At 44.5% G+C, this 26,046-nt stretch overlaps 1 protein-coding gene across 2 annotated transcripts in view; it reads left to right on the top strand.

The window, feature by feature from the left end:
- rfng (RFNG O-fucosylpeptide 3-beta-N-acetylglucosaminyltransferase) overlaps nt 1–20,642 on the top strand; it is a 51,745-nt gene extending 31,103 nt beyond the window's left edge. For both annotated transcript variants that reach the window (XM_038776952.1, XM_038776951.1), the window contains 5 exons: nt 1,988–2,141; nt 2,660–2,745; nt 10,132–10,297; nt 12,639–12,724; nt 16,419–20,642. In XM_038776952.1, the coding sequence (XP_038632880.1) occupies nt 1,988–2,141; nt 2,660–2,745; nt 10,132–10,297; nt 12,639–12,724; nt 16,419–16,482 (556 nt within the window). In that variant the 3' untranslated portion in view covers nt 16,483–20,642. The remainder of the gene's footprint in view (nt 1–1,987; nt 2,142–2,659; nt 2,746–10,131; nt 10,298–12,638; nt 12,725–16,418) is intronic.
- The last annotated feature ends 5,404 nt before the right edge of the window (nt 20,643–26,046 follow it).

The following is a 26,046-nucleotide window of genomic DNA, read 5'->3' as shown; positions in this document are numbered from 1 at the left end:
AGAGATAATGTTGCTGGGCCAACAATCCAAAGCATAGACTAATAAAACCAGAGCGCATTCATTTAAATTGCTCCATTACAGTTTGAGAGAAATCTGTAAATTAAAGGAAAAGACAGCTATGTGTAAAAGTAATAATGAAGATGTTAAAATCTTGGAAAAACTCAAATTGATCACCTAGGCCTAGATTTTACATTTTCCCCGCCAGCAGGTGTGTAGGTTGGGTGGAGGTGAGTGTGATATCACTGATATGTTTCCTGCTGGGTTCCTGCCCTCCCTGACCCCAACAATTTAATGTGGTGGTGGGCAAGGCCTCAGACAGGCATCCACCCATGCCCAGTTGAGGCCCTTAAATGGCCAATTATTAACCATTTGAAGACCACTTCCGGCCAACTTCAATTTTTAGGCTGGTGTGATGAATTCCAGGTATAGGAAAAGTCCGGAATTAATCGGCTTGGGCCAGAAAGATTGACCGGGTGGGGGGGGGGGAGGCAAAGGCACCATTAGAAGCTCCCGTTGAACTCCAAATGCCCCTGTTGTCTGTAAAACCTCAGGCACTCAACCAGTTTATTACTCAATCGTTTTACCCAGGTGCCCTTAATTGCGAGATGACCAAAGAACAAATATACTTTAATGCTTCAATAAAATTTATTATTAAACACAGTAAAAAAGGTTATCCCCCTTAAATTATTCCAACTAATAATAATCCCAAGATTCTTAATACTGCCCATGCTGATGAATTCAATCGAGCTGTGGGTCCAATTCTCGGAGTCTCGGTTGTCTCAGGGATTTTGTCCGCAAAGATGGGTCTCACGCGCTGCTTCCTTCCGTCCTCTGGTCTGTTGTCAATTCTTCTACCTTGGCGCCGAGTCTTTTCTAGGGAGGGTCCTGGGTATTCGATCTTTATACCCCTCTTCATGCATTTCCGGAAGGTTCTCTGGCCCTCAGCCAATGACGTCCAGGGACCATTTCCAGGTATATTGTCTGCACGTAACCGTACCTCATATATGGTAAAGGGAGGAAAACCGAGTGCCAGAAGGTCTAGCTTTATCTGTGATGTGGAGATGCCGGCGTTGGACTGGGGTGAGCACAGTAAGAAGTCTTTCTTCCTCAGGTGAATGCTCCGAAAGCTCGTGTTTGAAACAAACCTGTTGGACTTTAACCTGGTGTTGTAAAACTTCTTACTAGCTTTATCTGGGCAACGCCCCCCCCCCCCCCCCCCCCCCCCCCCCCCCAGGTCCTGTAACCGCAAGTCATTGTATTGCCTCAAACCTTTATGAAGAATTACAAACCGCAGAAATTAAGGAGCAAGTTATCCATAGCCTTCTCTGGGCCACGAGGGACAGACAATAAATGCCAGCCTTGCCAATGATTCCCAATGTCCCACGATTCAGAGTTCCTTTGTTGGTGATTTTTCAATCCCTGCTGTGCCACTAGAAGGCTGAAAGTGATCATTTCTCTCAGGAAAGGAAGAAAAGAGGAGAGAGCAGATTTAATCAGGCTACGTGCATGCTCTTGCCAGCACTGACGAACAGAAAGTCACTGACATGTCACTCACTCTCATTCTCAGTCAGGAAAGAGTACGTGGAAAAGGAAAGGTTGAGCGTGAGAGGAAGAGAAAGCACAATTTTTATATGAAAATACCTTTTTATTCTGTGAAACATGTTAAAGCTTGATTGCCACATGTGAATTTGCCACAAGTATATTCGATGCTCCTGCAGTTTGCCTCACACATTTGGCTTACAGCAGGGAAAATGCAGGGAACTGCTAATTGGGCCCATTTCACTCGCTCACCACAGGGTTATGCTGGAATCCTCATCACCTTCTGGTGCTAGGCCTCCACGTTCAATTTTACAGACAGATTAATCCATTTTGTAATAAATTTGATCATTGAAAAGAAAATACTTTAATTTAGTTCCATAAAATTCATCCCTGGAGCTGTGTATTGCCTGAAATATAAAGTCTTTTCTATTTTAACATTGTTTTCCAGATGGTTTTGCCACGTTGACGATGATAATTACGTAAATATCCGTAGCCTGGTCTACCTGTTATCTGCATATTCGCACACACAAGATGTTTATATTGGCAGACCCAGTCTTGATCATCCAGTGGAGGCTGCAGAGAGGGTGAAGAGTGATGGGTCGGTAAGTGAACCATATGAATTCAGCAGAAGGGCTGGTTTAGCACACTGGGCTAAATCGCTGGCTTTTAAAGCAGACCAAGGCAGGCCAGCTGCATGGTTCAATTCCCGTACCAGCCTCCCCGAACAGGCGCCGGAATGTGGCGACTAGGGGCTTTTCACAGTAACTTCATTGTAGCTTACTTGTGATAATAAGCAATTTTCATTTCATTTCATATGCCAATATCAAAATCACTGTTGCGTTTCTTCAGTGACAGGGAATTGAGTTACAGGTGTCCAAGTTGCCCTGTTTGTATTCTCCGTTTTCCATCTGTGCGTTCTGAAAATCAGCTCCCCGGAATGATCCAGTCATAATTCCACTTGGAATTCTGGGACCTGAAGAAAGCCAGACTTAAATTGCTTGAGATTTTCAATTGAAAAATGTAACTTACAACTCTCCAACCAGAAGACTTGTACCACTTTAGCCCTGTCGTTTTGTTACAAATGGTATCGTGGAAACATGTTCTTGTTTGTGTCCTTCAGACATCTGTGAAGTTCTGGTTTGCCACAGGAGGAGCTGGATTCTGTATCAGCCGGGGACTGGCACTAAAGATGAGCCCATGGGCCAGGTACCTTTTCTGATGCATGTTAAAAATCTAGTTAATCAATTAATACTTGTGCTGTATATGCTTCCGCTCAATTCTGGGTGACTTATTCATTTCACTTTTGAAGATACTTTTTGTGTCGTAGTTGGCAACGATGTAGACAAAATCTACCAATAGCTAGGTGTTCTCTGTGGTGTTAGTCTCAGGTGTTCTCTGTGGTGTTAGTCTCAGGTGTTCTCCCCCCCCCTCGAGGTGCTGAGGGAGAGCTGCACCTTTGGCCGTCCTGTTCATTTGGGGGCTAGAACTCTCCGGTTGTTGCGAATCACCTTTTTTCGCCTGCAATGCACCCCCGCCCTTGGATTTCCTGGCAGCATGGGTAGTTTCAATGGGGAATCCCAATGCCAGCGGCCAGCAAGCCGCCCCCAGCGAATGGCGTGCTGCCGAGAAACACAGGGCCGGGGACCGGTGAATCCAGCCTGGGATGCTGAAGCCAGGCCATGCCTGCTTACCCCAGGTCTTCAGAAATAAAGCTAGCTTAATGGACTGAAAGACCTTTTTGAATCCTGGGATTTTGTCATGCTCTGGACCTTGCATTGGTATTGATATATTTAATTTGCATGCTTGGTGTTAATTCCTCCCTTAATATCAAGGGTTTTGTGAAATTGCTAGGAACAGAATTACCCTTGTGTCAAGTTTGGGGAAAAAGCTGCACTCTGTAGGAATCCACTTGGTTACTATGACTGCAGCATTTCTTTGTGTTCTGTACATATACTTCAAGTTTGTTTATTTGTTCATGGGTTGCAAGTGTATCTGGCAAGGCCAGCATGTATTGTTCGTCTCTAATTGCCCTTGAAAATTTGTTGAGCACCTTCTTGAGTTGCTGCAGTCCACGTGATGTAGTTCACCCACAGTGCTGCTAGGAAGGGTGCCCCTGGATTTTGACCCAGTGATAGTGAAGGAATAGCGATACAGTTCCTAATCAGGATGGTGTGTGGCTTGGAGGGGAACGTGGAAGTGGTAGCGTTCCCATGCACCTGCTGCACCTGTCCTTCTGGGTAGTAGAGGTCGCAGATTTGGACGGTGCTGTTGAAGGTTGCTGCGGTGCATGCTGCTGCACGTGACCTGTTCTTGTAGTTGCAGTATTTTTATGATCTATAGAGTTTCCTGTAAAATGCCTCAAAAGTCACATTGACTTCACTCGGTATGGAAACCAAATTGCCGGGGTTTTTGATCTAAATAATCTCCCAGGCAGCCGCCTCAGCTGGTAGGCTAAAAGACGGCTGGCCTTCTCCCCATACTCGTAGAAAAGCCTCCTGGATCGCCGGAGCTGGCTCACCATCTTCCTTGTAGAAGACGGATCGAACTGCGTTTGCAGCTGCTTTCCTGTTCGGCAGCAACTCCGGGGTAGGATCAAACTAATATTGGTAATGCATGTCAAGAACCCCCGTCCCAGTCCCCACTGCCGCTCCACCCTCACCGTCCTATCTAAGTGCATCTTATAGGAGATTTCCCCCCCCCCCCCCACACAACCGGCTTAAGGGCTTCCCACAGTATGGATGGAGAAACAGAGTTGTTCTCATTGAATCTAGTACACTCCGCGATAGTCGCGGATATGGGCTCACAATCAGCTAACAGCGCTGCATCACATTTCCACAACGGGTGCTGACTGGGATCTGTCTCCAACACCAAGTCCACAAAATGTGGAGCCTGTTCTGAAATTAATTGCCAAGTATTCCGCTCTCAGGGAGAAAGGACCACCCAATAGGAAGAAGCCAATCCTGGAATAGACCTCATACACATGGGAGAAGAATGAAAATTCATCCCTTGGGTGCAAAAGCCGCCACAGGTCTACCTAGTACACAGTTGAAGTCCCCTCCAAAAGCGAGTTGGTGCATGTCCAGATAGGAATGGATGCCAACAGTCTCCTAACAGATGCCATATTGTCCCAATTTGGCATGCAGAGACTTGCCAGTGCCATCAACATGCCCGCCAAAGATCCACTGACCAGCACAAATCTGCCATTGGGATCCGCCACGGTCTCAATGTTTCTTGGCCCACTTCAGGATCTGCTCCTTTTCCTGGAAACCATGAAAGTGAATGATGACTGCAACTGGCGGTTCATTCAGCCGAGGCTTCTGACGAAGTGTCCGATAGGCCCTGTCTAACTCTGGAGGGGACACAAGATCACCACCCCCCCTCTATCATTTTCCGAAACATCTGCGAAAGATACGCAATGGAATTTGAGCCCTCCATCCCCTCCTACAAACCCACGACACCGAGGTCCTGCCTCCTCGAACGATTCTCGAGATCATTGACTTTGGCCTTCACCCTCTTGTTCTCATCAGCCACCACCACCACCTCTGCTTCCAACGAAGAAAGCTGCTCACCACGTCGCGTCAGTGCTTTCTCCAGGCCCTCTAGCACCTCGCCATGCTTTTCCACCGTCTCAGCAGTTTTTTCCAGTCTCAGCCGGGCAGGGCCCAAGGCTTCCTTGAACCACGTTTGCAAGTTCTCTGCCATCAATTTCCACTGTTTGTCAAAGTGGACTTCGAATTCCTTTGCCAGCACACTAGCAGCATATCCACTGTTATCGGGGAGGTCGCTGACGTAGCCGCCGCCATGTTTTCCACGAAGGAGCTGCGCGATGCCTCCGGGTATCCTGTCCACTCAACTAAATGCCTTTTCTGACAAAGGTTTCCTGAATAACTGGGCAAAAAGGGCCATGAAACAGAGATCCCAGCGAGAGCGACCTCGTGAGCGACCTCTCCTCACAGGCCGCCCCGGGAAGTCTCCATGTTGACTCTTGCCAATTAAAATGTTCTTCACCTGATCAACAAGAAATGTTTAAAAAACTGTCACTTGCTACATCAGCCAATAAAAACTCAAATGCTGATTGGTGCTTACTGTTTAGTCAATTTGTGTTCAAGTTGAAATTATTCAACACCTTGCTTTAGTCATGCCACAGAAAATTAAAGTGGGTGATGGTCAAATACAGAGTGCAGATTCATAAACTGCATAAAAACCTGTTGAGCTTGGCCACAGCTCCTGAGAATTGAACAAGGTGAGTACTGCCCACATATACACAGCTTGGTTGAACTCACAGCTGCATTCACTCAGCCTTTAGACTGTGTGCTGTAAAAACAAACTATCACAGGCTCCCCCCCCCCCCCCCCCCCCCCCACCCTTGCTGGCTGCAGCTACTTCCTCGCCAGTCATTCTGCAGTCTGTTTACCATACCTAAGGATTTCTCTTGGTCTCAACTGAATTTTCCTTCTCCACTCCATTTTTAGTCCTTTGCAGCCAACTGGTTCACATCACAGTCAAGTGGACCAGTGTTCCAGTCAGATGAGAAAGGTAGGAATTCCTCTCTCCCCCCCCCCCGATTGACTGCAACAGATGTTTGTAAAGGAATACGCTTGCCAATTAATTGAGTGTTTAACTGCTTAAGTGACAGAAAAAGACACATACGCACTTTTTTTTTGTAAGTTTTAACAAAGTATGTCCAGGTCTTGAAGCAGTTCATGTCCAAATGCAGGATCACCTGGATGATATCCAGGCTTGGGCTGACAAGAGGCCATCTCCAATAAGAGAGGATCTAACCAGCGCCCCTTGACATTCAGTGGCATTACCATTGTTGAACCCCCTCACTATCAACATTCTGGGGGTTACCATTGACCAGAAACTGAACTCGACTAGCCATATTAATACGTGGCTACCAGAGCAGGTCAAAGGCTAGGAATCCTATGACGGGTAACTCCCTCCCCCCACCCCCAAAGTCTGTCCACCCATCTGCAAGACACAAGTCAAAAGTGTAATGGAATACTCTCCCCTTGACCTTTGGATGAGTGCAGCTCCAACAACACTCAAGAAGCTCGATATAATCCAGGACAAAGCAGCCCGCTTGATTGCTCCCCCTTCCACAGACATTCAATCTCTCCATCACTGACAAACAGTGGCAACCATGTGTACCATCTACAAGATGAACTGCAGGAACTCAACCAAGGTTCCTTAGGCAGCACCGTCCAAACCCACACAACTACCACCTAGAAGGACAAGACCAGCAGATACCTGGGAATCCCACTACCTGGAGGTTCCCCTCCAAGTCATTCACCGACCTGACGATATCACCGTTCCTTCACTGTCGCTGGGTCAAAATCTGAAATCCCTCCCTAACAAAACCTCAGGGATTGCAGCAGTTCAAGAAAGCAGCCCACCACCAGGGCAACTAGGAATGGGCAATAAAAAAGCTGGCCTAGCCATCGGCTCCCATGACATGTAAATATATATTTTTTTAAAACAAGAAAAAAGTCATATTTATGACACTTAACACTGGATCTAAATAAAATCAATGTAAACGCTCTGATTCTCTCACCCACATGTATTTGAGAAGTTTACACGTGCACATTCAAGCAAGTTACAAAGTGGGAGGATAGGTTAAGCAGTTGAGTCCAGTTGTATACGGATCTTACATTGATGTTTTCAGACTGGGTTGGATGGTACTTCTAAATTTTGCATCAAGACAATTTTAAAGGTGTTGACAGTTACCCTGCATTCTGTGCAGGTGAGGAGGCCCAAACTGTCAGTGTTTACCATCATTGCTTCACCGAAACTGACAGCAATTTCTGGAGACTGCACATGCACAGGATAATACAGAAGTCCAGACATAGCTGAAGTGATTCTTAACTTCTCCAGAGGGTGCATTGTTGAGGCACCCCTGGACTGCAATCAATGGGAAATCAATTGAATTGAAGAGCTTCCACTCTTACACTGTTAGTCCTCGCAGTAAAAACCCTTGGATAAGTATCATCTTGTTGAAAGAGGTGTAACCGGTATGTTAACAATGTGTAAACTGCTAAATGCCCTCATGTGCCCTGAGAGGCCAATTTTATCTGTGTGGAATGAAAATTCCTCAATGATAAAATTCCACATATTGCTTTAAAAATTTATGTTTTTATTTTAGCTTCTATCATTTATTTTCCTATCTGAAAATGTATATTAAATGTAAAGGTTTTGAATTGCTTTTAACTTCCTTGTTTTCTGTGGGAATACTTGAATGTGATTGGCTGCCTAACTGCATGCTGACATCGCTGTTGCAGCACGCAAAGACATCCCTGTGATTGCTGGTTCTTTGTTGTTAGCGTTCTTCAATGTCAGCAGCAAAATGCCTGCAAAATGTGAACCAGTAACAGCCACTGATAATCACGTAGTTTCTAACCATAATCGTTGCAATCATTAGGCAAAGTGGGAGGCGGTAGATCATGAGATTCATTTAAAAAAAAACATTTTATAAGGGTATTTGTAGTTTGTATAATAATAACGATAACAGCAACATAAACATGATACATAAAATAATTCCATCCCTATCCCGTTCTTCGCACCCCTAACAGTAAGACAATAGCCTAACCCCCCCCCCCCCCCTAGATTTCTGCCTCTGCTGTTATTTTAATTTTCTCTGCGAAAGTCAACGAACGGCTGCCACCTCCGGACGAAACCTAACATTGACCCTCTTAGGGCGAACTTTATTTTCTCAAGACTGAAAAACCCAGCCATGTCGCTAACCCAGGTCTCTGATTTTGAGGGCTTCGAGTCCCTCCACATTAACAGCATCCGTCTCCGGGCTACCAGGGAGGCAAAGACCAGGACATCAGCCTCTCTCACCCCCTGGACTCCTGGCTCTTCCGACACTACAAAGACTGTCACCTCTGGACTCGGCACCACCCGTGTTTTAAGTACCGTGGACATAGCCTTAGCAAAGATCATGAGATTCATAAAGGTGTCTTCCTCGAACACAAACAATTAGCAATATTCAGGCAACCAAAAAGTTGCGTCTTTTTAATACTTTTGTAGACAAAGTGAAGTCAGTTTGAACGAAGACTTCTTGGAGCCTGAATAAAATATAGAACATACAACAGTACAACACAGAACAAGTCTGCTTTTGTCATTTACCTTTGATTGAAAAGCACAATCTGTGAGATTGAAACAGATAAAATATCTCTTCTCCTTAAGAGAATCTGTAATTTGATTATTTTCTGACTGGGATTATTTTAGAACAGAAATTTATCACATCTATTCCAGTTTTCCCAGGAAGCATTTGGACACCAGTTTAAGTGGATGGACAGATCTCTTGGGATGTACACACTTGCCCATGGTTTGCTCTTCTATTTCACATTCCTAACCCTGAATTTGTTACAGCGTTCCAGTGATCATCTCAGCCACTATTTGGGGAGAGACGGTAGTGTAGTGGTAATGTCATTGAACTAGTAATCCGCATGCTCAGAGTGCACTGGTTCAAACCCCAACATTACAGCTAGTAGAATTTAAATTCAATGAATAAATCTGGACTAAAAAGCTGGTCTCATGGGTTGTTGCAAAAACCCATCTGGTTCATTAATGTCCTTTACGGAAGGAAATCTGCTGTCTTTACCTGGTCTGGCCTCTATGTGACTCCAGACCTACAGAATCGTGGATAGCTTTTAATTGCCGTCTGAGGTAGCCTGTCAAGCCCCTCAGTTCAAGGGTAATTAGGGATGGGCAAAAAGTGCTGGCCTTGCCAGTAACATCCATCCCATGAAAGGATGAAGGAAGAAAACACTATTTTCACGTAAAGTGTTAATATAACTTGGGCAGACTTTTATTTTAAGCTTATCATTTGACTTGCATTGAAGCAATTAAACTGCTGTTGTACTTTTCAATTTCTCACTGTGGATTTTTTTTGTTTTGCATAGGGCTTTAGTTTAATTTATAACCTGTAGGCAGCACGGTGGCGCAGTGGGTTAGCTCTGCTGCCTCACGGTGCCGAGGTCCTAGGTTCGATCCCGGCTCTGGGTCACTGTCCGTGTGGAGTTTGCACATTCTCCCCATGTTTCCGTGGGTTTCGCCCCCACAACCCAAAAGATGAGTAGAAAAGGTGGATTGGCCACACTAAAATTGCCCCTTAATTGAGAAAATATGAATTGGGTACTTTAAATTTTTTTTTAAAAATTTATAACCTATTGGCTGTACTCAATCCTCCCAATCCATCTCTTTGCTTTGACATTTGTGTTTCTTTTCTTCTCCTGTTCTCTCTTTAGTTCTTTAGACCTGCTGCTGTTTCCTCCTTTGCTGGTCTTGATTCAACCTCTAGCTGGTTACATTTGCTGGTTACATTTGCTGGAAGTAAATTCTATGTATGGATGGCCGGTACTGTCCTTCTTGTTCCTTTTTGTTAATTTGGCCTGTGCCTTCCATCATATTCAATATGCCCTTTAATAACTATCTCTTTCATCTCATGAGAGTGAAGGAGCACCATTGGGAGTTGAGGTTATATCAGCTTCCTTCTTGCTCTAAAGTCACATCTGCCTCCATTGTAAGAATGGTGCAACATTTCTATTTTGTATAAATATCGCCTTTGCTTGTGAATTTTGTGTACAGCTTTGGGAACTTTATAAGTACGGCAGAAAAGGTACGTCTCCCTGACGATTGTACAATTGGCTACATCATCGAAGGCCTACTGGAAGTGAAGATGATTCATAGCGATCTGTTCCACTCTCACCTAGAGAACCTGCAGCAGATTCCACCACTTATTATCCCCAGACAGGTCAGGCTTTTATTTTGTCTGTATTTTTCTAACGATCACTGCTGTAATGGGACAGTTATGGGTGTGCCAACATCTGTCCAATACCTCATCTATTTCATCAGTCGTCACGTAAACCTAGACTGCAAATGTTTACAGGGTTTTATTTTTTATTTTTATAAATTTAGAGTACCCAGTTCATCTTTTCCAATTAAGGGGCAATTTAGCGAGTTCTTGCACATCTTTGTGTTGTGGGGGTAAAACCCACGCAAACGCAGGGAGAATGTGCAAACTCCACATGGACAGTGACCCAGAGCTGGAATCGAACCTGGACCTCGGTGCCGTGAGACTGAAGTGTTAACCACTGCGCCACCGTGCTGCCCGTTTACAGGTTATTTGACTATTTGCAAGCTGACTTCAGTGTTATCCTTGCTTTAGCCAACCCCCCCCCCCCCCCCAAATCCACACCACCACCAATTACATCCCTGGTTGCTACCAGCTAACATTTCTCTACTAATACTGATATCCTTCAGTTCCTCCCTCAAACTAAACCCTGTGTTCCCCATTACGACAGCCATTTCTCTGTCCCCCATCATGAATTCCCCTGTTTCTGACTGTAAGGGACCTACATTTGTCTTCATCAATCTTTTTCTCTTCACATACCTGTAGAACATTTTACAGTCAGTTTTTATGTTCCCTGCAAGCTCTCTCTCATGTTCTATTTTCCCCTTCTTAATCTATTTGTCCTCCTTTGCTGAATTCTAAACTGTTTCCAATCCTCAAGTCTGCTGTTTCTTCTGGTCAATTTGTATGCCTCTTCCTTGGATATAATACTATCTCTAATTTCCCTTGTTAGCTATGGTTCATCCACCTTTCCCGTTTTATTTTTGCACCAAACAGGAATTAACAATTCCTGTTCACCCATGCGTATTTTAAACATTTACCATTGCCTATCCACCATCATTCCTTTAAGTAACATTCCCCAGCCAACTCGTGTCTCCTATTATCGTAATTTCCCTTTATTTAGATTCAGGACCCTAGTCTCAGAATCAGCTACGTCACCACCTCGACCCCAGATGCTCAAGTGTGGAGCTAAATAGAACATAGAACAGTTAAGCACAGTACAGGCCCTTCAGTCCACGATGTTGTGCCGACATTTATCCTAATCTAAGATCAACCTAACCTACATCCCTTCAATTTAGACAGTCCATGTGCCTGTCTAAGAGTTGCTTAAATGTCCCTAATGACTCTGACTCCACCACCTCTGCTGGCAGTGCATTCCACACACCCACCACTCGCTGTGTAAAGAACCTACCCTCTGATATCTCCCCTATACCTTCCTCCAATCACCTTAAAATTATGTCCCCTCATAACAGCCATTTCCACCCTAGGGAAAAGTCCCTGGCTATCCACTCTATCCATGCCTCTCATTACCTTGTACACCTGTATCAAGTCACCTTTCTGCCTTCTTCGCTCCGGTGAGAAAAGCCCTAGCTCCCTCAACCTTTCTTCATAAGACATACCCTCCAGTCCAGGCTGCATCCTGGTAAATCTCCTCTGTACCCTCTCCAAAGCATCCACATCCTTCCTATAATGAGGCAACCAGAACTGGACACAATATTCCAAGTGTGGTCTAACTAAGGTTTTATAAAGCTGCAGCAAAACCTCGTGGCTCTGAAACTCAATCCCCCTGTTAATCAAAGCCAACACACCATACGCCTTCTTAACAACCCTATCAACCTGGGTGGCAACTTTGAGGGATCTATGTACGTGGACCCCAAGATCCCTCTGTTCCTCAACACTTCCATGAATCCTGCCTTTAACCCTGTATTCAGCATTCAAATTTGACCTTCCAAAATGAATCACTTCACATTTATCAAGGTTGAACTCCACCTGCCACTCCTCAGCCCAGCTCTGCATCCTGTCAATGTCCTGTTGTAACCTGCAACAACCCTCAACATTATCTACAACTCCCCCAACGTTTGTGTCATCGGCAAACTTACTAACCCACCCTTCAACTTCCTCATCCAAGTCATTTATTAAAACCACAAAGAGCAGAGGTCCCAGAACAGATCCTTGCGGGACACCACTGGTCACCAACCTCCAGGCGGAATACTTTCCATCTACTACCACTCGCTGTCTTCTTTCGGCCAGCCAATTCTGTATCCAGACAGACAAATTTCCCTGTATCCCATGCCTCCTAGCTTTCTGAATGAGAAATGACGGCCAGTTTGCAGAATTGTTCTCAATGAAGCATATGTATTTCAGACATACAGCAGGAAAGTACACAATGAAATGCTGTGTTCTGAGATTTCTCAATGTTGACTGAATTCTGTACCCAAGCTAATGACTGAAGTTGTTTTAGGTTACCTTAAGTTATGGAAGTTCAGAAATCAAGAGGAACGTACTGCGAGTCCAGGGGCCTTTCAGTCTGATGGAGGATCCTTCACGGTACAGTGACATGTTTTTCATTTTCACCTCCTTGAAACAAATTGGCTACATTATTTGCCAGTCCCTTGAATGATTTATAGTCAATCAACTGATGTACACAGGAGCTGCTATGAATAAAAATGTCAAAGTTTGCACTAAGTAAGAATGGCATGAATCTATGCTGGTTGGTGGTTTTCCCTTTCAATTCAATGTTACAATAATGAGCTTTATCAAATTATGTTTTGGGACGGTGTCTTTAACGTAAAATGATGGGCGTCATGTGATCTGTTCTGAAGTCTGCCTGACAACCAACCTGGTTAGTTTGAGTGTTGAAGGTTAAAGGGGCCCAGATAATTTTCCCAGGTAGGAGGTGCAAGGTGTTTTTGCTTGGAGACAATGGCAGCTGCCTGTTTCCGAACAGAGAAGTCTCGGAAGTCTTACAAGGGTCTTGCAAGGGAGCTATACCGTGAGTCTTCCAAATCCCAGAAAAATATTGACAATGTCAGATTGTAAATAGCTGTGCTTTCAGCAATCCATTTACTTCCAAGATGAAAGAGAGGTGGGCTCGCAAGGATAACTAAGATTTCTAAAGTATCCCTGAAAACTCAGATACGGTTAATCTGCCAGGGTTTGGGGGTGAAAGAAAGCCACTTGGAACTTTCATTTGATGGATGGAAACAGTGTACAGTCATAGAGTCATAAAGGTTTACAGCAGGGAAACAGGCCCTTTGGCCCAGCTTGTCCATGCAGCCCACTTTCTATCACTAAGCTGGTCCTACCTATCCGGATTTGGCCCATATCCCTCTGTACCCACCCTGCCCATGTAACTGTCTAACTGCTTTTTCAAATATAAAATTGTACCCGCCTCCACCACTGCCTCTGGCAGCCCGTTCAAGATGCTCACCAGCCTCTGTGTGAAGAAATTTCTCTTTTGTATCTCTCCCCTCTCACGTTAAACCTATGCCCTCTAGTTCTAGACTCCTCTAAACTTAGGAGAAGATTTTGACTAGACGGAGCTTTACTCCGTATCTAACCCTGTGCTGTACCTGTCCTGGGAGTGTTTGATGGGGACAGTGTAGAGGGAGCTTTTCTCTGATTTGAACCTTGTGCTGTACCTGTCCTGGAGAACTGAATTCAGGTGGACACTCAGCTTTGATTAGAAAGACCAAATTCACAGAGAGTTAAAACAAACTGAAAGATTTGTCTAGCTTTAGCTGGAGGGAGATATCCCCTAGAAAACACGCACTGTGACAGACAGTTCTGCAGTTACAAGTTTCCAGGCTGGGAAAGCAAAAGATTGGAAGTAAATCCTCAGGAGCTAAGAATGATCTTGGACTTATTTCACAAGAATTTCATGTTTACTTAACAAATGTGGTCATGTTAGAAGTTCTGTAGTTTAAAGTTTAAGTTGCTTACAAAAATAGTGTTTAGTCAATAGTGCTTTTAGTCTGCTACAGTAACTGTCTTAAAATGTGAAATCATAGAATAGAAAGCAGGAGCAAGTCATTCAACTCATCAGGCCTGCTCCGTTATTCGAACAGATTATAGCCATGCATCTACCTTTACGCCACTTTCCAGCATTATCCCCAATACCCTTGATGTCATTAGTTTACAGAAATTTATTGTGTGTTCTGTCTTGAACATGCTCAATGATTGAGTTTCCACAGTCACGCCGAGTACAGAATTCTAATCCTCTTGTGTGAAGAGATTCCCCTTCATCTCAGTCTTAAATGGTCTGACCTTAATTCTGAGACTGTGATCCCTGTTTCTAGACTCAACGTCTAGGGACAGCATCCTTTCATCTTGTCTGTCACATCCTGCAAGAGGTTTCAATGAGATCAACTCTCATTCTTTGAAATGCTAGAAAACACAGGCCCAGTCTCCTCGGCTGCTGATGATTAGGAGACGGTTGATAAGACCGTAATGAGCTGGTTTAGAGCTGTTGCTTAAGAGATTGTCACTTCCGTGTAACATGGGGCTGGATCAGCGTGTGATCGTAACTTTCAGCTGCGACCTGGAAACCAGTTCCTTACAGGCGCGCTGTCATTGACTGGCAAAATGGACTGCTACCCTTCTGGTGAAGCATACAACAGTGTAGTACTACTCAGTAGAGAAGATGTGTGAAGAGATCAGTTCAGTCCATAAGAGGGTCATTAAGGAGTCTGGTAACAGCGGGGAAGAAGCTGTTTTTGAACCTGTTAGTGCGTGTTCTCAGAGGTTTTGGCATTTCTCAATAATATCGCATGCAGAGATGCCGACCCTCATCATGAATGCACTCCTTCCATCTGTCTGAATCAGAACCTCGAACTACATGTAATTATGATGATCAGCTTGATGCGACCCCAGAATGGAACCCTGGCTCAAAAGAATGTAACTTTTACTTTTCTTCTCTAAAACATGGAGGAACAGGACTGCTAATTAGTTTTAACACCAACAATCATTTATTAAACATACAAATTTGGATTATTATACAATACCCTCCCCTTAATTTAATAATTACACACAGATTTTAAGATTAACACAGATTACAAAATGCACATTGAGCTACAATGGTCACTTTGGCACACAAAGTGCCTTTTAAACACACAAGATAACTGTGGTCAAATACACACACTCTGCTCTGAACCTAAGATAGTGTTTCTGAAGTTGTTCCCTGAATCTCCCCCAGATAATGATCACATCAGAGTTTTCAAACTCCACTCCTAAAAACACCCTTTAATATCTTCTCTCATAATAATGCTTTCCCTTAGTGCTTTGCACTCCAAAATCCAGTCTAGGTTTTCCATATGACTCTTAAAGCAGGCTTCCGTTCCACTTATGACAGCGAATCCAGGCCAGGATTTGTTTACCACTTTGGAATTTCTTTGTCTTGACTGTTGGGCAATCTGTTCGCAGTTGCTTTAACTATCTATTTCCAAACTCTAGTAAAATGGCATCAGTCATTTAATTCACCTCTGAATCCTTCTGTCCCTCTTTAAACCTAGTTACTGTAATTGTCACTTTAACTCAGAACCCTTTGTTTACTCTTCTCCTCAACAATACCTTGGTCTCTGTCCTCTTAACGCCAGTCGTCTGAAGATCTACTTGCTGTCCCAATTCCTTGGTTATCTGGACTGTACCTGACTCCTTGGAGGCCTGCCTCTTTGCATTTCCCTTGTCCTGTCCAGCTTCTCCTGGCAGAGTTGAGATAGGTTCACTCCTCTGTGTCCTGTCCCCAACTGCCAAAAAATCCAGCTTAAAAGTAAAAACGCTTTTTTTTTTTTTATTCCTACAAGGCCCTCCAGTTGCTAAGCAGCCCTGCTAGTTCTGTTTATTCTTCATGTCGTAACCCTCTCTAAACACAACAGAATCACAGGTGGAATTGAAACTAACCCCCATACATACAAACATTTTATCCAGCATGAATTTGCTGCAGGTTTTTACCCTTCCAGGCACAGAAACATTAAATTAAACAGTCTTAAACACATACCTTATTTCCAATTTTTACCAATACAAATTTAGCTCCCTTAAAACTACCTTCGTTTTCCAAACAAGCTGACCATAAAAATGTAATGCAAAAGGAACCTTGGTCCAACATTTCAATCCATTTGGGTATATACTGTACACCCAAATCTGTAGATAATCCTACAGTCCTCCTGCTTATTGTACCTGTACAAATAAATGGATTGACTTTGGAATTGGGTTCTATTTTGATATTATCTTTTTTTTTCTGCAGGTTTAAGTCTATACATTGTCTCCTCTATCATGATGCATGGTGCCCTGCCAATGACAGACATTAATGAGAACCATTCTGAACCCTTTCTCCATCAGCGGCAGTCCTTTTGAAGAACTCCAAGTGAGCGGAAAAGGATCTTTATAATAACAAAGAAGCTTAAGACTGTGACGGTCCAAACAGAACTACATGTTGTACATTACTCCTACACAACTGGATGTCACACTTTTGATGTGTGTAAAATAACTACATGTATTCTGCAAATTCTTCAATGCCGCAGTGAAAAATTCAGGTTCTGACTGAACTGACATTCACATCGCTGACCTGTATACCACTGGAGTGGGTCTGTAATTAATTTGTGTTAAAGCTGTGTGCCAAAGTGCTAATGTTACCTCTTCTAAATTTAACCTGCTCTTCTGCTTTACAGTTTGGGCTGGTAAATTAAGCCATAAATCGGCTTTATAACAGGAGAGACTTGTTGGAGTCACTCAAAAATGACATTTTTCATTCTTCCATTTCAAGTACATACAAAGATCTTTGACAAAATACCGATTGATGGTTATGGGATGGCGCCAGCCTGCTAACTTGGTAACTCTCTATATATTTGGTGCGAATGAGGTTAGTGTGTGCAATTCAGTTCTAGGAGTAACACGTTGGCAGATTGTCGATGGTTGTTGTGCAGCTCTAGACAGTCAGTAAAAACTCTGCTTTCTTACAGAGATGCCTCGTTCCTTAATGTAGCAATTGACACTTACATCTCTGTGAGATGGTGTGGTTTTCTATAGGTGTATATATATATAACTATGGCTTCATAGTGCCATATAATGTAATAATTTGGGGACATTTGCCACTGAATCATTGAAATGTGCATTGACTGACCGTGCATGGTCACATTCTTGATTTTCTGCATTTGAACCAGATTGAAATCAGTACTGTGGCTGCCAATTATTTTGGTAATTGAATACGGCCGGCATGGTGGTGCAGTGGTTAACACTGCTGCCTCATGGCATTTCCCCCCCCATGCCTGAGTGGGTCACACCCCCCCCCCCCCAACCCAAAGATGTGCAGGGTAGGTGGATTGGCTGTGCTAAATTGCTCCTTAATTGGATTTAAAAAAGAATTGGGCATTTTAAATTTTTTTTTAAATTGGTAATTGAAATGCTTTGATTGTGGACTGGGATAAACAGAACCATCATAAAATGGCCTGATTTAATTAAATGTGTTCACATTACCTGCGTAGTGTTAGATTAACATTGCCATGCCATTTGTCTAGTTTTATTGAATTAAGTTTCGGGAGACTTAAACACGTTTTGATATTTACTTTACTGTAGCAATATTTGAAAAACCAAGTTGCCTGTGATACTCAGCCAACACCATGCAAGCTGTTAAGTCATTCAAATTAATTTTCATTTTTGAGATAAATCACAAACAACTGGAACTGCAAGTGAAATAACTTGGCCTTCCGGTTTGAGATGGTCAGTGAACTGGCTTGGCTGAACGGGGAATGAATATTCAGAATTAATATATAGTCTCAATTTTACACGCAATAATCTCCAAAATAACACTCACGCCTTCCAAAACAAATGTAACTTTGTATACCAGTTTACTTCTTGGCTTTCCTCCCTATAGATCTGTCATCTATTTATCGTTTTGTAGTAATTAACATTTTCTGCTATTCTAGGCAGGGTTTTGTGATGTTATTTTAATAGTACCCTGCAAAGTACCAACTCAGAAAAAATGTAAATGTGAGCCTTCCTGGTGGATCTTCTGGCATATCTGGAGTTTAGAAAAAGATGCTCCTACATACCAGAAATGGGTCTTCTGACCATCCTTGTTTGTTCACAGCATGGCCAGTGCCAGTTCTACTTTCTCCCATTCATTTTTTTTTCTTTCACGGGACATGATCATCACTTGCTGGGCCGGCATTTTTATTGCCCTTGAGGAGCTGCCTTCTTGAACCGCTGCAGTCCGTACTTTGTAATAGTTTGATCCAGCTGAGTGGCTTGGTCGGCCATTTTAGAGGGCATTTAAGATGCAGCCACATTGCTGAAGGTCAGAGTTCACATGTAGATCAGGCCAGGTAAGGACGGCATTTATGAACCAGATGGGTTTTTAATGACAATGGTTTCCTGGTGACTATTAGCGAGACGAGCATTTTAGTTTCAGATTTATTTACTGAATTTAAATTCCACCAACTGCTGTGGTGGGATTCAAACCCGTGTCCCTGCAGCATTAGCCAGGGTCTCTGAATCACTATTCCGATGACATCACCACTACTCCACCACCACCTCTCATTAAATAAATAAATTATGTCAGTTTTGGTTGCAAAGAAAAATAACTGCTAAAGTTGGGATCCAGAGGGTTATATAGCTGGGGTAGCAGTGATTTACATTTTCCAGGAATTAGCCAAAAGTCAGTTTGTTTACTTAGTTGCTGATACCAAGAATTTTGACAAGCATACCTCTTGCCTGGTTTGTACCTTAAGAAATGGGCATTAAGATATTCACTAAGATTCAGCCTATATTACCTGTACAAGTCTGGGAGTGGGATTCTTTCGTCCATTAATCAGAGGTTAGAAGGTTACCACTGAGCCAAGCTGACAAAAGGGGTCCGCTTCAACCAGGTTGGCTGGACAGCTGGTTTGCGACGCAGAGGGAAGCCAACAGCGCACGTTTAATTCCTGTACCGGTTGTACCTGAGGTGTGGTGATCCCTGGGTTAAATCACCACCAGTCAGCTCTTCCCCCCCCCCTCAAAGAGTTTGGTCATCTGGTACTATGGTGGCTTTACTTTTAGGTGAGAGCCAGGAGAAAAATTCCACATCGCATGGCCCCTGAAATTTTGAATTTACTGGAATTGGATGCACTGGAATTGTTTGCACAGAACACCCCAGTGGGAACACAGGCTGCATTTACAAATCAAGGTTTTTGCAAAGTGGTAAACGGGAAGGTAATAATGGAGGTCCTAATATTCCTCGGTCTCCTGACGGAGCCAGTGGAACTTTCATCAGAATTAGGAAGAGTCAGTGGCACCAGTTCGCAGCCACCTTTTATGGTCGAGTAAGTCGCACAATCTCCAAATGCCCCTTGCAAGTCGAGCAACAACAACAAAGGGACAGAGACAGAGGTTAGGGTCTATTGGTAGCAGGAGCTCTTGCATCAATAGAAAGTGGTGAGGCTGAGCGAGGCCCTGCAGGAGCTGCACCGCAAGGTGACAACGAGCAACTTCTGATGTAAACCATTAGGATCGGTTGGCCAGAAATGTAACTGCTTTCTATATGCTTGATGAGTAGTACGAATACATTTTCAGTCTGAAAATGACCAATTGGATGCTTTAGAAAATGAAAATGCTTTTAAAATGTATTTTAATGCATAGATATTTGTAGGTGTTAGCAGATTATGCCTTACAGACTGTGCCACAGCTTTTTTTTAAAGAGTCAGAATAATGCCTCTGTTCAGATTGGATCAACAATCTTGTGTGTTAATTGAAATTTTGTACAATTCTGACTCAGCGAAGTTGATATTTTGTCTTTAGAAAAACAGATATGACCACTTTTTTTGACTGTATTTCAAGTGTAACTTAACTGGTCAACAGTTTCAGTAGAACTCAAGGAGACTGTTGAGGATGAACAGCCCTTTGCAATGGTCTCGACGAGAAAAGTAATCACTTTTTGGTATGCAGTCAGTGGATTGAAGTAGTCACTGCTAATGATGAACAATGTGGTACAATTGCCACCAGAGGAACTGACTGTAGAGGTGAATTGAACAACCGCTCTCCAGGTTGGTGAGCATAGTAAAATGGTCGATCCTGGGGGGAAAAATTGTGATTTGGTCAGGGATGGGCTTTCGCAACAGTTCAACTGAGCATGTGCAATACCATTACAGAGACTGAAAAATTCTCTGTGAGGTCGTAGGGAAAACCCATTAACAAACAGTGTTATATCTATATGTGAAAATACTATGTTATAAACATGTATGTTTACATTCAGCTGGAAAGGCCAAAGTTATTTTTAAATGCTATGAATATAACAACTCAGATTCTTTAAAACTGGAGTATCCTTTTATACACTTTTGTTTAAATTTATAAATTTGAAGTAATGCAAATGGTAATAAGCATGTATGGGCCTGGTTTGGAACCAGGAACCAGGACTGCTAGTAGTTTGCTGCACTAAAATGTAGACTGTTGTTAAAAGGAACAAAAGTTGAATTAAATGATTACATTAAAACACTTCTCAGTATCTTTGTCATATTTAGTTAAACCTCAAAAGTTATCTTTAATTGGAGCTTTCAAGTGACTTCTCTTAGTCTGAATCCTAAGGCATTGTTAGGAATTGGTCAAATAGATGACAGTACAGACTTTTTGCACATAATACTGAATGATGATTACTGCGATTTTAAAATCCATTAACCTGTTCACTAAGTAAAGTCGCCATAGTCCCAGATGACCATAGGCTGCTTCCCCCTTTGAGGGGGAGAGCTGACTGGTGGTAATTTAACCTGAGGATTACCACGCCTCAGGTGAGGTCTTCATGAATAACCTCAGCTGGTACGGGGATTGAACCCACGCTGTTGGCCTCACTCTGTATCACAAGCCAGCTGTCCAGCAAAGTGAGCTGAAACGGCCTCCAAGCTCTTCACTAGAGTGCCTTTCAACAGAGTTTATCTGCACTACCACTGTGGTCACACTCTCACCTCTGAGTTCGAAGATTTAAGTTCCCCTCCAGAGTCTTGAATACATAAATCATGGTTGACACTCCAGTGCTTCACTGAGGAAACTCTGCACTGTCAGGGGAACCTTCATTCAGATGGGATGTTAAACCAGGACTGTGTCTGCTCTCTCAAGTGGACATACCAAATTCTATTGCACTATTGGAAGAAAAGCAAGGAAGCTCTCCCTGGGGGCATTATTTATCCTTCAACCAACTTTGCGAAAACAGATTTGTTTTATCATGGTATTGTTTGTAGACCCTTGCAGTGGGCAGAGTGGCTGCTTGGTTTACTATTTAACAGTAACTGCATTTCAAAAGTACTTCATTGGCTGTAAAGCACTTTGGGACGTAAAAATGATGTTTCGCAGTACAATGTTTTTCAATTGTAAGTGGTCACATCCAGCACAAGCTTAAATTTTCTATTTTCCTAAAAACAAATCTGTATGTGAATTTATCGGTATTGTGCCTTATCTCCACTGTAAATGGCTATAGGACTGTACAAAAATTCTTGTCTTATTAATTCTCAGAATTTGTTATTTTTCTCACTGATAACTTTCTCACGCTGACTCCTCCACCACAGTAGTCTTTCCTTAGTCACCCATCAAAAACACTTTAAGAGTTCTTATAATTTCTGTTAAATCTGCTCTTATGACTTAACCGCCATTGAAAATACCCCCAGTATTTCAAATTTCTCCTCATTGCTTTCATTTCTCAAAGCTGCCGTCATCCTGCAGAATCGGTGCTGTCCGCCCTGTTTGGTTTAAATTCCATTTCTACAATAGGCCCCCAAAACAGCACACAGTACTCGAACTGTGACCTAATTAATATTTTCTACAAGCTCATCATTTCTTCTTGACTCCTGTATTATCTGCCTTTATTTGCAAAACCCAGAATTCTACCAATCTTTTTGAGACTATCTGGTTGCACTTGTACATTGTGAGAATTATGTAATCATTAAGTGAGTATACTCTTTAGGGCGCGACTCTCCCAGACAGGGAGAAATCGTAAGGCTGGCGTCAAATCCGGGCGGGTTTGACGCCAGCCTCTCCCTCGCCGACCGGGAACCGATTCTGGTCCCCGGTCGGGGCTAGTATGCCGCGGCCGTGAACTCCGGCATCGCGGGCTTAACGAATTTCGCCAGAGTTTGCGCCGGCTGTCGCGCATGCGCAGATTGGAAGACTCCAACCCGCGCATGCGCGGATGATGTCATCGCGCATTTGCGCGAAACCTGCGCATGCGCGGGCCGGGATGCCCCTCAGCCGCCCCGCGAAGTGATACAGCGGGGCGGCGGAAGGACAAAGAGTGCGCGGGAATCGGACCCGCTGCCCGCGATCGGTGCCCACCGATAGCGGGCCCATGGCACCCTTGGCACGGCCGTGGCACTGCCGTGCCAATCGGTGCCATGGTTTTCAAAATCGGGACTTTATGGCCGTTTTTACGAATGGCCAGACCAGGTGTGTTTGCCGTTCGTAAAAACAGCCGTAAAGGGCTTGGACTTCGGCCCATCGGCCAGCTGAGAATCGCTGCTGGCCGTAAAAAAACGGCGGCAGCGATTCGAGTCGGGCGTGGGGGGGGGGGGGGGGGGGGGGGGGGGGAGAATAGCGGGAGGGCGTCAGACTAGTGTGGCAGTAAAAATTTACGAACCCCGCTATTCTCCGCACCGTCGTGAGTGCGGAGAATTGCGCCCTTAATCTTTAAAATGTATGAGTACTGTATACAGTATTGGTCACAACATTGAAATTGATTGCATGTTAATAACACTCTCAATAAAAGTGGAAACGTAGGGCAGCACGGTGGCCTAGTGGTTAGCACAACTGCCTCACGGCGCTGAGGTCCCAGGTTCGATCCCGGCTCTGGGTCACTGTCCGTGTGGAGTTTGCACATTCTCCCCGTGTCTGCGTGGGTTTCGCCCCCACAACCCAAAAATGTGCAGAGTAGGTGGATTGGCCACGCTAAATTGCCCCTTAATAGAAAAAATAATTGGGTAATCTAAATTTATAAAAAAAAAAGAAATAAAAGTGGAAACGTTAATCACATGTAGCAGGCTCAGGTGATGCCAGGATCATGTGCCTGTCGAGGCCGAGGATTGTTCGAACTACTTTTCATTGTGATTAGAAGTGCCGGCAGAGGTAGGGAGTCCTCTTAAAAAGCCACAACACAGGATGTGTATTGGTCCAACCTATTACATTCTTTGGTAAAGGCCTTTAGACTTTCCTCGGTCACATGGCTCAGGCAGCCATGTTTGTACCCTGCTTTTAAAGGTCACAGCAGAAGCTATTCTGATTAGAAACACCTTGAGATATTCTATCTGAAAGATAAAAATAAAATGCCTTCAAGCAAGCCTCACGACAATGCAGCCATTGTAAAGCTGTTATTACTTTTTTTTAATAAATTTAGATTAGCCAATTATTTTTTCCAATTAAGGGGCAATTTAGCGTGGCCAATCCACCTACTCTGCACATTTTTGGGTTGTGGGGGCGAAACCCACGCAGACACGGGGAGAATGTGCAAACTCCACACGGACAGTGACCCAGAGCCGGGATCGAACCTGGGACCTCAGCGCCGTGAGGCGGTTGTGCTAACCACTAGGCCACCGTGCTGCCCTTAAAGCTGTTATTACTTGACAGAGGGAGGACTCTTTCCCCCCTCCCCCCCCCCCCCCCCCCCCCCCCCCCCCCAACCTGTTCCATCTACAAGTTCATCTGAGAACTGATATCCTGGCAATTCAACTACAAGAAACCTAGCAGCTTACTGAGAATCACCTGTTTTTACTCAACATTCACACCAGCTACAGCATCAATTCAGCAAAGAAATTACAGGCCTGCTGTGAAAGAGACTGAAATAATTTCAACTTGTAATTGCATTTTTCTTCCTCATCTGTAACTTTTCTTTGTATGCGTGAGATGTCATGTTAAAACATCTGTGGCAAACTTCCGGTGGCAGCTATGAAGGAGTAGGTCGCACATTTCGTGGCTCCCGCTCGGGTCGGAACTTTGGACCTTTCCCCCCGATTTTTTTGTTGGATCTGAAGTGGAAAATTGATGTTGGATGCAACTGTGACGAGGAACCCTACATCAGTGTATGGAGAAGCCGGCCAGGCGTGCTCGCAAAGGAAGAAATAGGCGAACGGAGAAGGCTTGGGCTGAGGCTGCAGCTGGAGAAAGCCTGGTGGACATCCGGAGTTCTGGATCAACGGCCCAGCGGTCGATGGAGCAGTTGATGCAGTTTATACAGTGATGCGACCATCAATTCACACGAGACGGAGAGTTGAAGTGAACTGTGGCTTTAATCAGCTAGAACAGTGCCTGCCTGCGACTGCTCTGCACTGCGAGCCACCTGCAGGGCAGCAGCTCTATATACCTCCCCTCAAGGGGGCGGAGCCCACAACGGCACCAATATGATACAATGCGGTGTAATACAATACAATAGTCCATAGGTGGAGCCCACAAGGACATCAACGTAGTACAATGCAATACAGTGGTGAATGGCTGCCATAATACATTCACCACATACAGGAGGGCTTCGCCAAGCAGAAACAGGAATGCTTGGAACAGATTAAGGAATCGATTGTGCGGCTGGAACTCAGACTGGATGCTCATGATCGGGCGATCCAGAAAGTGGAGAAGGCGCTGGCTGACCAGGAGGAACATCAAACAGCGGTGGAGTTGGAGGTAGGGATGCTGAGAGACCAGCAGAAAAGGCTCCTGGAGAATGTGGAGGACCTAGAGAACAGGTCCTGCTGGCAGAACCTGAGAATCGTGGGTCTCCCGGAGGGATCCGAAGGAACGACTCAGGGGCATACATAGCGGGTATGTCCGAGAAGATACTGGGGGAGGGGTGTTTATCCGACCTTTGGAGGTGGACAGGATGCATAGAGCGCTAGCGAGGAAGCCGCATGTAGGTGACCTCCCCAGAGCAATGGTGGTGAGATTCCACAGGTACCAGGACAAGGAGTGCATTCTACGATGGGCCAGGCAGACACGGAGCTGTAAATGGGAGAACAAAGTCCTGCGTATATATCAGGATCTGAGCGCGGATGTGGCCAGGAGAAAAGCAGGGTTCAATCAGATCAAATCGACCCTTTTTAAAACGAAGGTAAAGTTTGGACTGCTGTATCCGGCCTGTCTTTGGGTCACTCACGAAGAGCAGAGACGGACCGACTGATAAAGGAAATACTACAGGTTGACAGGAGGTATGCGGAGACCCCAGAGGCAGGGCTTCTAAGGGAACGACGGAGGCTACAGGCAGAGTTTGGCTTGTTAACTACATGGAAGGTGGTGGAGCAGCTGAGGAAGGCGATGGGGGAGCGATCTATGAATATGTGGAGAAGGCCAGTAGAATGCTTGCGCAACAGCTTAGAAAGCAGGAGGCGGCCAGGGAGATTGGGAAAGTAAGGGACATGGATGGGAACCTGGTCGGAGATTCAGCTGGGGTCAATAAGGCGTTTGAGGAATTCTACAGCAGGCTGTATGAGTCAGAACCCCCAGCTGGGCCGGAGTCGGAGGCAATTCTTAGGGAGACTGAAGTTCCCGAAGGTTGACGAAGAGTTGGTAGAAGGGCTGGGGGCCCTGATTGGGTTAGAAGAGATAGCAGGTGGGCTGAAGGCCACGCAGTTGGGTAAAGCCCCGGGACCGGATTGGTACCCCGTGGAGTTGTACAAAATGTTCTCTGGGATTCTGGCGTCACTGCTGATGAGGACATTTAATGAGGCAAGGGAGAGATGGGGGCTTCCCCCGACGATGTCACAGGCCACTATCTCATTGATCCTGAAGTGGGATAAGGACCCCAAGCTATGCGGGTCCTACAGACCAATCTCCCTCCTAAATGTAGATGCAAAATTGTTGGCTATGATCTTGTCCTCGAGGACTGAAGACTGCGTTCCGGATGTGATTGGGGAGGACCAGATGGGATTTGTTAAGGGGAG

Source organism: Scyliorhinus canicula, chromosome 18 (assembly GCF_902713615.1).
Source record: "Scyliorhinus canicula chromosome 18, sScyCan1.1, whole genome shotgun sequence".
NCBI lineage: Eukaryota > Metazoa > Chordata > Chondrichthyes > Carcharhiniformes > Scyliorhinidae > Scyliorhinus > Scyliorhinus canicula.
The sequence above is the reverse complement of the archived record's forward strand: the minus strand, read 5'-3'. Positions and strand labels throughout refer to the sequence as shown.